This window comes from Sceloporus occidentalis, unplaced genomic scaffold, assembly GCF_023333645.1.
Source record: "Sceloporus occidentalis isolate IW3139 unplaced genomic scaffold, rSceOcc1.0.p SCAF_4, whole genome shotgun sequence".
NCBI lineage: Eukaryota > Metazoa > Chordata > Lepidosauria > Squamata > Phrynosomatidae > Sceloporus > Sceloporus occidentalis.
In genome coordinates, this window is record NW_028316984.1 from 204,487,901 (window position 1) to 204,500,798 (window position 12,898).

Below are 12,898 nucleotides of genomic sequence, written 5' to 3' on the forward strand. Positions count from 1 at the left end.
AGCTCAGGGCCGAGAGAGAAGAAAGCAAATGGAAAGTCAAGGAAAGGGAGCCATGGCAGATGCTCTGAAGATCCAGCTCCAAAGACAAAGCCTTGAGTAAGAGTCATCCAATGAGGCTGAATTGTGAGCAACTCAGGACATAAAAAGGGAAGTCTCCCTTTCAGTGGAAACAGCTTTCTCACTTCTAAAGCAATGCTATTTATTCTACTGCATTAATTGAGATATTTACATCCTAGATTACGTCTTGAATTTCAGGGTGCCACACCAATAAAATCAAAATTAAACAGTTTAAAATTTAATACAATAAAGCAACGATTCCCAAACTTTAGTCCCTCAGTTGTTTTGGACTTCAGCTCCCAGAAGCCCCAGCTAACTTGGGCAACAGTCAGGAATTCTGGAAACTAAAGTCCCCCAAAATCTTGAGGACCAAAGTCTGCAAACGGCTGCAACAGAGAAGATTTTAGGCAGAATGCAAGCGTATTGGAGCATTAAGTTAAAGCGGCTTAAGCTCCATGCTCGTGTGCATGTGCAGATTTGTCGGAGCCCACGTTCTCCATTTGCTCTGGAGTGGCTATCAGGCATCAATGCTTTTGCTTCCCCTGCAGACCTCAAAGCAGAGTTTCCCAGACTTCAAAACCTCTGCCAGGTCCCATGCCATCTGGAGGTGGCCTTCTCAGCGAGGGACAACGCAGAGCCGATAGGGCCGGGGGATGTTGGTGGTACTACTCATCAGAGGTGTAATGTCGATCTCCTTGGGGTCTGTGAGGGGCTTCAGCTTGAAGTTCTGGAGGACGGTGGTCAAGAACAAGAAGAGCTCCATGCGGGCCAAGCCTTCTCCTACACAGATCCGCTTGCCTGAAAACGAAACCAACATGAGGAAGGGAAGAGACGAAGACAGTGTCACAGAGGGAAGTGGAGCATATCTGCACATGTCTTTTTGCCATGTCAGAGGATCTCCTGAGAGAACACTCTAGTAGGCATTTTTAGCTCCTCCAGCGCAGTTCTATGGTCAGTGTCTGTCGGACGTTGGCCAAAGAGTTGCCCTGGAGGATCTAGAGATTCTTAGAGAGGATACTCTACTAGGCCTATGTAGCTCCTCCAGAGCAGTTCTATGGTCAGTATCTGTCGGACGTTGGCCACAGAGTTGCCCTGGAGGAACTAGAGATTCCTAGAGAGGACACTCTACTAGGCCTTTGTAGCTCCTCCATCGCAGTTCTATGGTCAGTTTCTGTTGGATGTTGACCACAGAGTTTCCCTGGAAGACCTAGAGATTCCTAGAGAGGATACTATACTAGGCCTTTGTAGCTCCTCCAGAGCAGTTCTATGGTCAGTGTCTGTCAGACGTTGACAACAGATTTGCCCTGGAGGACCTAGAGATTCCTAGAGAGGACACTCTACTAGGCCTTTGTAGCTCCTCCAGCGCAGTCCTATGGTCAGTGTCTGTCGGATGTTGACCACAGAGTTGCCCTGGAGACCTAGAGATTCCTAGAGAGGACACTCTACTAGGCATTTTTAGTTCCTCCAGTGCAATTCTATGGTCAGTGTCTGTCAGTCGTTGGTCACAGAGTGGCCCTGGAGGACCTAGAGATTCCTAGAGAGGACACTCTACTAGGCTTTTGTAGCTCCTCCAGTGCAGTTCTATGGTCAGTGTCTGTCGGATGTTGACCACAGAGTGGCCCTGGAGGACCTAGAGATTCCTAGAGAGATGTTCTCTCAGGTAAAAACATGGTGTTTTTGAGTTTCCATATTCACTGGGGTCTTGTGCCCCTACCCCTAGTGAATATGGAGGGACAAGTGTGTGTTTGTGTGTTTGTTTGTGTGTGTGTGTGATTCTATGATTTAGCACACTATTAAGTTCAGTAAGCTGTTGAAATGACTTTTTTCCTTCCAAGGTTGCTGTCCACATAGGATCAGATATACATACTCTCTTCCAATTTCCTAAAATATTTCCTGCTTCCTCCAAAGAGGCTCCATTCTGAATTGATGCTCATGAAGGCTCTCTTCTCATGGTGATGCTAAATGTAGCATCGTAGTGTCCAGATCAGGGGAAGTAACAGTGCCACTCTATTCTGCTTTGGTCAGGCCTCACCTGGAATACTGTGTCCAGTTCTTGGCACCAAAAGTCAAAAAGGATGCTGAGAAGCTGGAGCCATGTGTCAAAAGGAGGGAAACTAAAATGGTGAAGGGCCTGGAAACCATCAAGTCCTATGAGGAATGACTTAGGGAGCTGAGAATGTTCAGCCTGGAGAAGAGAAGGTTAAGAGGTGATCCGATGGCCCTGTTTAAATACTTGAAGGGATGTCATATTGAGGAGGGAGCTGGCTTGTTTTCTTCTGCTCCAGAGAACAGGACTCAATGGCGCAATGGATGCAAGCTACAGGAAAAGAGATTCCACCTCAACAGTAGGAGGAATTTCCTGACAGTAAAGAGCTGTTTGACAGTTGAAGATGCTTCCTTGGAGGTTGGTGGAGTCATAGAATCATAGAATAATAGAATTGGAAGAGACCCCAAGGGCCATCCAGTCCACCCCTATTCTGCCATGCAGGTAATCTCAATCAAAGCATCCCTGACAGTTGGCCATCCTTCTTTGGAAGTCTTTAAATAGAATCTGCATGGCTATCTGTCCCAGGGAGGGCTTGGATTGTGTCTTCCTCCATGGTCCAGAATGGTGTTAGACTGGATGGCCCTCGTGGTCTCTTCCAACCCTAGGATTCTATGATTCTATGGTGCCCCTCCTGTCCTGCACTCTGGCCAATGTGGACACATTGCACTATGAACAACAGTGGTGCCTATTGAGAAGAGACAGTGAGGCTGTTTCACTTCGAAGCGTTCTCCATCTCAAGAGTGGAATATTAACAAAAACCAAAAGAAACATTCAACCATGTATTCTCTTTTGATGCTACCAAGCAGGAAGGGACCATTTTTACCTGCGGAAAAGGGCATGAAGTAGTCGCTCTTTCTGAAGCTCCCATCTTTGTTCAGGAAATGTTGGGGGTCAAACTTTGTGGGGTTGGGGAATTCCTTGCAGTCATGCAATGCCGAGGTCAGAATAGGATATACTGTGGTTCCCTAAAAAAGAATAAAGAATCCAGGGAGATAATTATTTTCATCCATGAAAGCCAAGCAAAGTTAAGACTTAAGAGAACCTTCTACATACAGGATCCATTTCAGGTTCTTCAAGAGGAAGGAGAGAACTTACCTTGGGGATGACATATTCTCTGAATGGAGTGTCTCTGACCACCGCATGGGGGACACTCAGTGGGACGAGAGAGATGAGCCTCTGGACCTCGTGGATGACGGCGTCCGTGAAAGGCATCTGGCCACGGTCCGCCATGCAAGGCCTTCGCGAGCGGCCAACCACCCGGTCAATCTCTTCCTGGACTTTCTCTGTCAAGAGATGGATAACGTTCAGTGCCAGGCCAATCCAGCAAACCTCAGAGGGGTCCTACAAAGTACGATGGAGATATGACCTATGTTTCTCATTGCAATGACAACATTTTAGTTGAATTAGAGCATTTTGATTCCAGCTCAGGGACTATACTCTTCCTGGGAAGGCACCACTTTTCATCTCTTTCTCCTAATGCTCAGAGAGAGAGAGAGAGATAGAGAGAGAGAGAGAGAGAGAGAGAGAGAGAATGTGAACCACATTCCAAGATATTACTTTTTCACAGCCTAGTTAATTTCAGAGCAAAGCTCTTCTTCAGGGTGCGAAATATATTCTGTATGCCCATCACCCTTATTTGAAAGCAATCGCTAAGCTATCTCTGGTTGATGAAGTGGAATTGCTTCTCGCAGCCGCTCCAGAAAAGATTAGGCAGCCATGCTGGTGATTGCTTGCAGCACCCATTTTCAGTCCTAGATGTGACAGTGTGGCCCACCGCAGGTGGACAGTTGACCCCACCCAGAGCTGCAAAACAGAAGTCCAGCAAGGGATGGTCTGGAAATGCTAAGAAGAGGGTAGAGGACTGAGGTGAAGATGCCGGCCTGGAGGAGCTGCATCCCATTTACCTTCTATCTCTGGGTATTTCTGGAGGATCAGGAACCCGTATCTGAGCGTGGTGCTGGTGGTTTCCGTTCCTGCCACAAACAAGTCGTATGTGGAGAGGAGCAGATTCTCGGTGGTGAACTCGGATTCCTTGTTGTGTTTTTCCTGGAGAAACATGAAGATATACTGTAAGAAGTGGGAGACAAACTCCATGCATCTGGTCAAGAGAGGGCTAAAAAGCCTGTGGAAACTGGAACTGATCCACAGTAGACAATTATAGCAGCGGGCGTCCATGTTGGTCATCATGGAAGTCCTCAGGTTTTTCCACTAGGATTTCTCCCCTTTTCCAAGGTCCAGTTGGGTGGATGGGTTTCTATGGCCCACAGTGGCTTCTCATGGGTCCCATGGCAGAAGGGCTTTAAGGGGTCAGGTCCAGAACCCTGGATAGCTCTCTCCAAGTCCCAAACTCAGTCCAAGAGCAGCTTCATGATGCTGCCTTACCTGATCCATTTTAATATAGAAGCAGTCAATGAAATCCCGAGGGGCGTTGGGGTCCAGGGTAGCCCTGTGCTCCTTGGCTTCCTCCAAAATGAAATCCTTGGCTTTCAAGGTGTTGGGCACTATCCGGTGGTGAGGGCCAGGGATGACGCTCATGAAGGAAGGAAAGGCGTTGAAAAGCTAGAAGGAGAGGCCAAAGAGAAGCACAGACATCACCCCCAAATTCAACCACTGTCTCCCTTCCATGGAGAGTGGGAGATGAACAGACATTCTCCAGAACAGTTAGAAACGCTTCCATGTCCTCCATGCTCTGAAGGACCAAGGAAGATGCTCCAGAACCCGAGGACACACGTGGCAGGAAAGATGTGCTTCATAGATAGCAGAGAACGATGGATTACTCAAGAAGTCTCCATGTTTTCACATCAGGAACATTTGGGTGATATAGAGGTAAAACATGTGAATTCATTCCAATTTAAAAGAAGTTCTCTGCCTACAAAGAGGTCTGTGGCCTCACTGGAATGGAGACCAATTGGACTGCAAAAGAGGGGTCCCTCTTGAGATGCAAATGGACTTTAAATTTCCTGGACTTTGAAAATCTCCCTATTAATATGGGAGCCTTCCTGCACAAAATATATCCTTCCCAATATAGCATCTTTACCGAGGAGTGAAACAACATGCAGCTCTATGATTAACATCTCCAATTGCTTTTTTTATTATTATTTCTCCTGTTTGGTTTGTAACATCTTACCTGATGAAGAAGATGCCCAGGAGCTTCGACAGCTTGCAACAAACATATTGTGCATCTTGGTTGGACAATAAAGGTATCACTGATGGATTTTTGCTTGTATGTGTGAGAAGAGGTTAGGTTTGAAACCATACTTATACCTTATGCAATGGGCTGTCTGGCCATGCAACAAAAGCTGGATGTCTTTCCCCAGGAATTGACAATGGGATTCTGGACTGGTTCATCAGGATATCCCTGAGACGGACGGACAGGGAAGTTTGGCTTGGGACACAAGAGTGCGGCAGGCAGACAGACTGCCTTTCTGCTTTGGGTGCGAGGAGATCCTTTGTCTCAAATCGTGAGAAGAAATACAGTTTACTTGGGGGAAGGAAGGAGCACTTTAGATTGGATGGTTTTGGTTCCCTGGATGTCCACATGCCTTGCAGAAAACCCTTTTTCTCCTGGGAAGCTGACCCAGCGTTCCTGAAAGTAATCTCTGAAAAACATGCTATCTCCAGGTATGAAATATAAAAATTTGAGGACCCAAACATACACCTTTGGGGCATGCAAGGATGCTTAACACAAGAAACAGACCGGCAGTCAGTAGGGATTGTGCAACGAAGGAGTTGTGTTGTGCGGATGGTACAAAAAGCATGTTCAACAAGTTAACATCAGGATGAAACCGCTTATGTTTCTCCCATGGGCTAAATTCAGATGGTAAATTCCTGAGGTCATGGGTCTGCCCTCCTCCATCCCACCCAGAGACACAGCAAACATGACATGAATACAGATTTCTCATGGAAATGGTTTCTGTGGCTGGCATCTTCAGAGATGCTTGTAACACCTTTGAGACTCAGAGATGCCTGAAAACACCACAAAAAACTATGGATGCTGACCATGAAAGCCTTCGACTTCACATTCTCATAAAAGCCCCGCAGATGAAAGGGCCTACCTGTCCCCAAGGAGAGCTAACAACCTTGAAGCTATCATTCAACAAGGCCATGATGTGCAGAAACTTCTTGTCGTTGTAGTCGAAGTGCTTTCCAAAGACGATGGAGCAGATGACGTTGGAGGTTGCACAGTTGAGATAGAAGGTCGGGTCAAAGGGCTTCCCTGGAAGAACCGAAAAATAAAGAATGGCCTCCTCTCAGTCGAGCATATCATCAGTCGCAATGTATTCCTGGAAAGGCATGAGAAGAAGCCTACAAGGATGATAGAGATGGACAGGATCTGCCTACCCTTTGTGTCCCGTAACTCCTCCAGGAGATACTGGGCTTCATCTTGGATCCTCTCCTCGATGCTTTTCTTCCCCATCCCAAAGTTGCGGAGGGTGGTCAGGGCAAAACGCCGGAGGTGCTTCCATCTCTCCCCATTGCTGAAGATGATCCCTGGAGGAAAAGATGGAGAGGCTCTGTGTGTGTGTGTGTGTGTGTGTGTGTGTGTGTGTGTGTGTGTGTAAAAGGTCATAGAGTCATAGAGCTGGAAGGGACCACAAGGCCCATGTATTCCCACCCCTTACAATGCCAAAATCAATGCTCATACTAGGAATGTATCATAAATCATAGAATCATAGAGTTGAAAGAGACCCCGAGGGCCATCCAGTCCAACCCAATTCTGCCATGCAGGAACTCACCATCAAAGCATCCCCATTGACAGCCTCTACTTAAAGGCCTCCAAAGAAGGAGACTCCACCAAACTCCAAGGGAACATCTTCCCCTGCCAAATAGTCTTTACTGCCAAGACGTCCCTCCTAATGTTGAGCTGAAATCTCTTTTCCTGTAGATTGCATCCATTGCGCTACCTCCTATTCTCTGGGGCAGCAGAAAACAAGCTTGCTCCCTCCTCAATATGACACCCCTTCAAATACTTAAAAAGGGCTATCATATCACCTCTTAAACCTCTCTTCTCCAGGCTAAACATCCCCAGCTCCCTAAACTGTTCCTCCGAAGGCATGGTTTCCAGACCTTTTGCCATTTGGACTGTTCGACAGTGGAATACATTCCCTTGGAGACTTTGGTGGAGTCTCCTTCCCAGGAGGTTTTTCAGCAGAGGCTGGATGGCCATCTGTCAATGGAGAAGCTTTGATTGAGAGTTCCTGCATGGCAGAACGGGGTTGGACTGGATGGCCATTCTTGGGGTCTCTTCCAACTCTATGATTCTAAGCAACATGTAAGTACATCTGCATTATGGAGGCTGTGTTGCTCTGGACGTATCTTGAGTCTCCATGACTTCTTATAGAAGACCTTGATGCAAAATGAGGTGAGAAAGAGCAAAAGGGGGAGCCTCTGCTGCAAGCAGATGGACCCCATCCAGGGGGCCAAAATGGCCGATGGCCTGAGTTTGCTGGACCTGAGCTACTAGGCTAGAGGTGACCAGGGGGCTCTTGGAGGCCTCTCATACAGAGGGTCAGCAGAAGTCAAAGCTGACTTTTTGGAAACTAGCAAAAGCAACTGACTTAATAAGTTAACCATTATGCTTAACTCAGTAATGATTAACTAAGTGCATGGACATTTTTCTGCTAATGTCACTTTTTAATCCTGTTGATTCTGCCCTCTGCCGTTTGGTCCCTGTCCATCCTTGCCCACAAAGCCACCTAAGACATTACCTTGCCCTTTCCTGACTATGTCTCCCATGGGCAGCTTCCCCCGGGCGGCAAACTCCTCGCCCCGGTCGACCAGGGCTTCCTTGATGGCGTTGTATCCATGCAGGACCACAACACACTCCACTCCGAAATAGAGTGTGTACACAGGGCCATATTTCTCACTCAGCTGGAGGGAGACAAAGTAAGAGGCAGGTTGTAGGGCGGCCACCTAGGCGTTCTCCCAAAGGAGACAATAGCCACATGTTTCATTACAGTTTTGCATTCGGTGCCTGCTTTCTTTCTTCCACATTGCTTCCTACCAAACACATGGATTCTGTGACTTTCCATCCCAGCGACCTGATTCAGAAATATCTCCCATCCTCTCTTCTGCCTCTTCATTCTCTTCTCCATGCAAACAGTAATGCTGCAATCTCTATGGGGCAGGGATCCCTTTGCAAGGCAAACTGTTCTCCATGTTATTATTGGCACTAAATTCTGCACTCTTTGCAAATAACCAAACTAAAAGTCGGTTTCCATCTGTTCAAGGAAATCTAATGGAAACAAAATTAGGAAATGCAGATTGTGTGGATGTGGATGTGCCTTCAAGTCATCTCTCATTTTATGGCAGACCCACAAATAGGATTTTCTTTAGCAAAGATTACTCAGGAGTTTATCACACTGAGGGCAAAATTGGGACTTTAAACACTGATTAACCTGAGAAAATCGAGCAACTGACATTAAAACGGGATTAAAATGAGATCATCGCAAGAGCCATTATCCCTCAATAAATAGGCAATAACCAGGTAAAATTATTTGCTGCTGTTTCTTCCCGGGTTATTCACAGGATAATGGCACTTTCATCATGTTTCACTTCGACGTCGTGTGAAAACCATTAGCACAATTGTGCAATAGTGGCAGGTTATTCACAGGATAATATCACTTTGAACATGACACAGTGTGAAAACCATTAGCACAATCGCACAATAATATTGGGTTATTCACGGGATAATATCATTTTGAACACAACGTCGTGTGAAAACCATTAGCGCGATTGCGGGATTTTTACTCGTTAATCACCATTTATACTTCCAGTTGTCCGCCGTGTGATAAACTTCTCAGAACGGTTTTGTTGGTTCCTTCCTCTAAAATAGACCCTCCAGCACCTGGCATTCATTGGGGATCTCCCAGCCAAGTATGAACCAGGGCTGGCCCTACTTAGCTTCCAAGATCAGACAAGATCTGGCGCCTTTAGGGTATTTAGGGGGCTGGAAATAAATATTGCCCCCCCCCCACCTCCAGATAAATGTGTGTTCTGGAGGATGGCCACCCTTCCACTGACCTTCCTTAGAGTCTGGTCCAAGTGGTTGGTCTTCAGCTGCAGGGCATTCCCAATGATGGGCAAAGGAGTCGGTCCGGGGGGCAGCTTCCCTTTCTTGTGGGACCTGCTTTTCCAGATGGCAGAAAGAACAAGGCAGCAGATACAGGCGATCAGAAGGACCGTGGTTGTCCCCAGAGGCTCCATCCCGGCAGCCAGAAATTCAAAGCAAGACTTGCCCCAGACTCCACTGCCTCAGCTTTATACACTGCAAAGCCAAGAGATGGTCACAAGTTAACCACAGATTTTAGATTTACTGGAATAAACAAGGTTAATCATTACATTTACCATTCGCAACAGATTAACCTATCTGAACTTCACTCTGGATTTTTTCTTTCTATTGATTTTTTGTTTTAAAAAGAGATACCAAATACACTTGTCCCTCCATATTTGCTAGGGCTAGGGGCACAAGACCCCCGTGAGTACGGAAAACCCACAAATAACAAAAATGCCATCTTTTTACCTGAGAGGACACTTCTCTAGGAATCTCTTGGTCCTCCAGGGCAACTCTGTGGCCAACGTCCGACAGACACTGACCATAGAACTGCAATGGAGGAGCTACAAAGGCCTAGTAGAGTATCCTCTCTAGGAATCTCTTGGTCCTCCAGGGCAACTCTGTGGCCAACGTCTGACAGACACTGACCATGGAACTGCTCTGGAGGAGCTACAAAGGCCTAGTAGAGTATCCTCTCTAGGAATCTCTTGGTCCTCCAGGGCAACTCTGTGGCCAACGTCCGACAGACACTGACCATGGAACTGCTCTGGAGGAGCTACAAAGGCCTAGTAGAGTATCCTCTCTAGGAATCTCTTGGTCCTCCAGGGCAACTCTGTGGCCAACGTCCGACAGACACTGACCATGGAACTGCTCTGGAGGAGCTACAAAGGCCTAGTAGAGTATCCTCTCTAGGAATCTCTTGGTCCTCCAGGGCAACTCTGTGGCCAACGTCCGACAGACACTGACCATAGAACTGCAATGGAGGAGCTACAAAGGCCTAGTAGAGTATCCTCTCTAGGAATCTCTTGGTCCTCCAGGGCAACTCTGTGGCCAACGTCTGACAGACACTGACCATGGAACTGCTCTGGAGGAGCTACAAAGGCCTAGTAGAGTATCCTCTCTAGGAATCTCTTGGTCCTCCAGGGCAACTCTGTGGCCAACGTCTGACAGACACTGACCATGGAACTGCTCTGGAGGAGCTACAAAGGCCTAGTAGAGTATCCTCTCTAGGAATCTCTTGGTCCTCCAGGGCAACTCTGTGGCCAACGTCTGACAGACACTGACCATGGAACTGCTCTGGAGGAGCTACAAAGGCCTAGTAGAGTATCCTCTCTAGGAATCTCTTGGTCCTCCAGGGCAACTCTGTGGCCAACGTCCGACAGACACTGACCATAGAACTGCAATGGAGGAGCTAAAAAGGCCTAGTAGAGTATCCTCTCTAGGAATCTCTTGGTCCTCCAGGGCAACTCTGTGGCCAACGTCCGACAGACACTGACCATAGAACTGCAATGGAGGAGCTAAAAAGGCCTAGTAGAGTATCCTCTCTAGGAATCTCTAGGTCCTCCAGGGCAACTCTGTGGCCAACGTCTGACAGACACTGACCATAGAACTGCAATGGAGGAGCTACAAAGGCCTAGTAGAGTATTCTCTCTAGGAATCTCTAGGTCCTTTAGTGCAACCTTTAGTTAAAGCTGACCATAGAGTTGCACTGGAGAACCTAGATATTCGTAGAGAGAACATATTAATCTAATCCATGAATAATCAAATACACCAATATCAAAGCTGCAAATATGCAGGGATGAGTGTATATGTTTGGTACTCAATTCCTAAGTAGTTTGGGGCCGGAGAGTATCTATGCTCATCTGTTTTATCAAAACCACTGAAGAACCCAGTAGCACCATCCAGACTCATGGATTTATGATGTCATGAGCTCTTATGGACTCTATGATGACATGAGCAAATGTGGAGTCACATTTATAATGAAATGAATCTTAATCAGATGCATGGAGTATTATCCCTAGATTCGTGCACATGAATGAGAGATGTGAGTCTATAGAAGTTAAGAAATAGAGCACTAAACTCAGCAATATGGAAGAGAGAAGTGTAGTGAGAGTTAACCTCATGCTGCAGCCCTGATCCAGCCTTTTGAGGGTGCAAAAAAGAGCCGCAAAAAGCAGCTCTTTTTTGCACCCTGCAAAGGGCACCATAGCCTCAGTGGCATGGCTGTATGTCGCCTCTTCTGCACTGTATCATTTGGATGCAGCGCAGGAGGCGCACCATGAAGCCACCTGCTGTCTGGAGTGGTGCGCGGCATCATGGCACCATGGGGGCAGAGTCAGGGAGTGCATTGTCAGGACGCTGTGCCCCGACTTGGCCCACAGGCTGGCCTTTCAGACCTTAGTTAAGGCCTTAATTAAGATTAGAAATTAGAAATTAGAAATAGGGCCTTAGTTAAGATTAGAAATGTGAGGGAGAGCTAGTTAGTTAGGGTCAGTCAGGGTCTATAGATGTGCTGGTATAACATCAGTTAATATGAATAATAATATTGATATCATACATTTGAGAACACTGCAATGTTGTTATTGGTGTGAATGAGTTCAGGCACATAGGAGTGTTTCTGTAGTCCAAGATTGTTGGTGGTGTCCAGTGGTGGGATTATACAAACAAAGTCTCACACAGGAACCACAAGTGCATCTAGAAGGCCCTCCTCATTTGATGCAGGGACAGATTGAGGTCTTCACATTTGATGGTGGATGGCCCTCACAATTGCATTAATAGAACCATACCTTCCAAGTCAAAGGAAGCAAGAGTTCAGCTCTGTTCTGTACTGGCCAGGCCTCATCTGGAGTCCTGCATTCAGTCCTAGGTGCTTCATTTTAAGGTTATGGACAAGATGGGAGCAAACTTGTTTTCTGCTCCTCCAGAGAATAGGACCTGGAACAATGGATGCAAGCTGCAGGAAAAAAGATTCCAGCTCAACATTAGGAGGAACCTCCTGAGAGTAAGGGCTGTTCGACAGAGGAACACACTCCTTCCTTGGAGATTTTAGTGGAGTCTCCTTCCTTGGAGGGCTTTAAGCAGAAGCTGGATGGCCATCTGTCAATGGGGATGCTTTGACTGAGAATTCCTGCCTGGCAGAGGGTTAGACTGGATGACCCTTGGGGTCTCTTCCAACTCTATGATTCTATGATTCTAGGGTAGATTTCAACTAAACATTAAAAGGAACTTCTTGACAGTGGCAGTGGTTGGGCAAAGGAACCAGTTGTCTAGAGAAGTGGTGGGGTCTCCTTCTCTAGAGGCCTTCAAAGTGAGGCTGGACAGCTACCTTCTGGCCAGTGGCATCAAGAGGCTTGGTGACACTTGGTGCGACACTTGGTGACACTTTGAACAGCTCTTACCATCAGGAACTTTATCCCAATGTTGAGGTGGAATCTCTTTTCCTGGAGCTTGCATTCATCGTTCTGGGTCCTGTTTTCTGGAACAGCAGAAAACAATCTTGCTCCCTCCTCAATATGGCATCCCTTCAAGTATTTAAACAGGGCTCTCATATCACCTCTCAGCCTTCTCTTCTCCAGAAGCTCTAGCTGGAGATCCTGCACTGCGTTGCTCAGGGGATTGATGGCTCTCTTCCCAACTTTCCATCTACTGGATTAGCAGCATCAAAAACAAAACTCTCTCGCTCACTTGAGAAGCCAATGCACAGCGCTGTCTGAAGAAAACACTCTCAGGAGCAGCTCGCT

The 12,898-nt window shown here is 46.9% G+C and overlaps 1 protein-coding gene across 1 annotated transcript; it reads right to left on the reverse strand.

Annotated features, from left to right (window-relative positions):
- Positions 1-273: 273 nt before the first annotated feature.
- Positions 274-9,319, reverse strand: LOC149315353 (cytochrome P450 2C19-like). The gene is made up of 9 exons (XM_089523007.1): positions 9,128-9,319; positions 7,813-7,975; positions 6,446-6,595; positions 6,160-6,320; positions 4,487-4,663; positions 4,009-4,150; positions 3,200-3,387; positions 2,928-3,069; positions 274-855 (listed from the first exon to the last, which is right to left on the reverse strand). The coding sequence occupies exons 1-9, from the start codon at positions 9,308-9,310 to the stop codon at positions 674-676; spliced, it is 1,488 nt and encodes a 495-aa protein (XP_089379133.1). The 5' UTR covers positions 9,311-9,319; the 3' UTR covers positions 274-673.
- Between the last annotated feature and the right edge of the window lie 3,579 nt (positions 9,320-12,898).

Excerpts from the sequence above, each read along its gene's own strand:
- LOC149315353 (XM_089523007.1), bottom strand. The coding sequence starts at position 9,310 with ATGGAGCCTCTGGGGACAACCACGGTCCTTCTGATCGCCTGTATCTGC. Across the intron at positions 4,664-6,159 it reads TTAGCTCTCCTTGGGGACAG|CTTTTCAACGCCTTTCCTTC; the intron begins GTAGGCCCTTTC and ends CTCTCCTTCTAG. Across the intron at positions 4,151-4,486 it reads TCTATATTAAAATGGATCAG|GAAAAACACAACAAGGAATC; the intron begins GTAAGGCAGCAT and ends ATGTTTCTCCAG.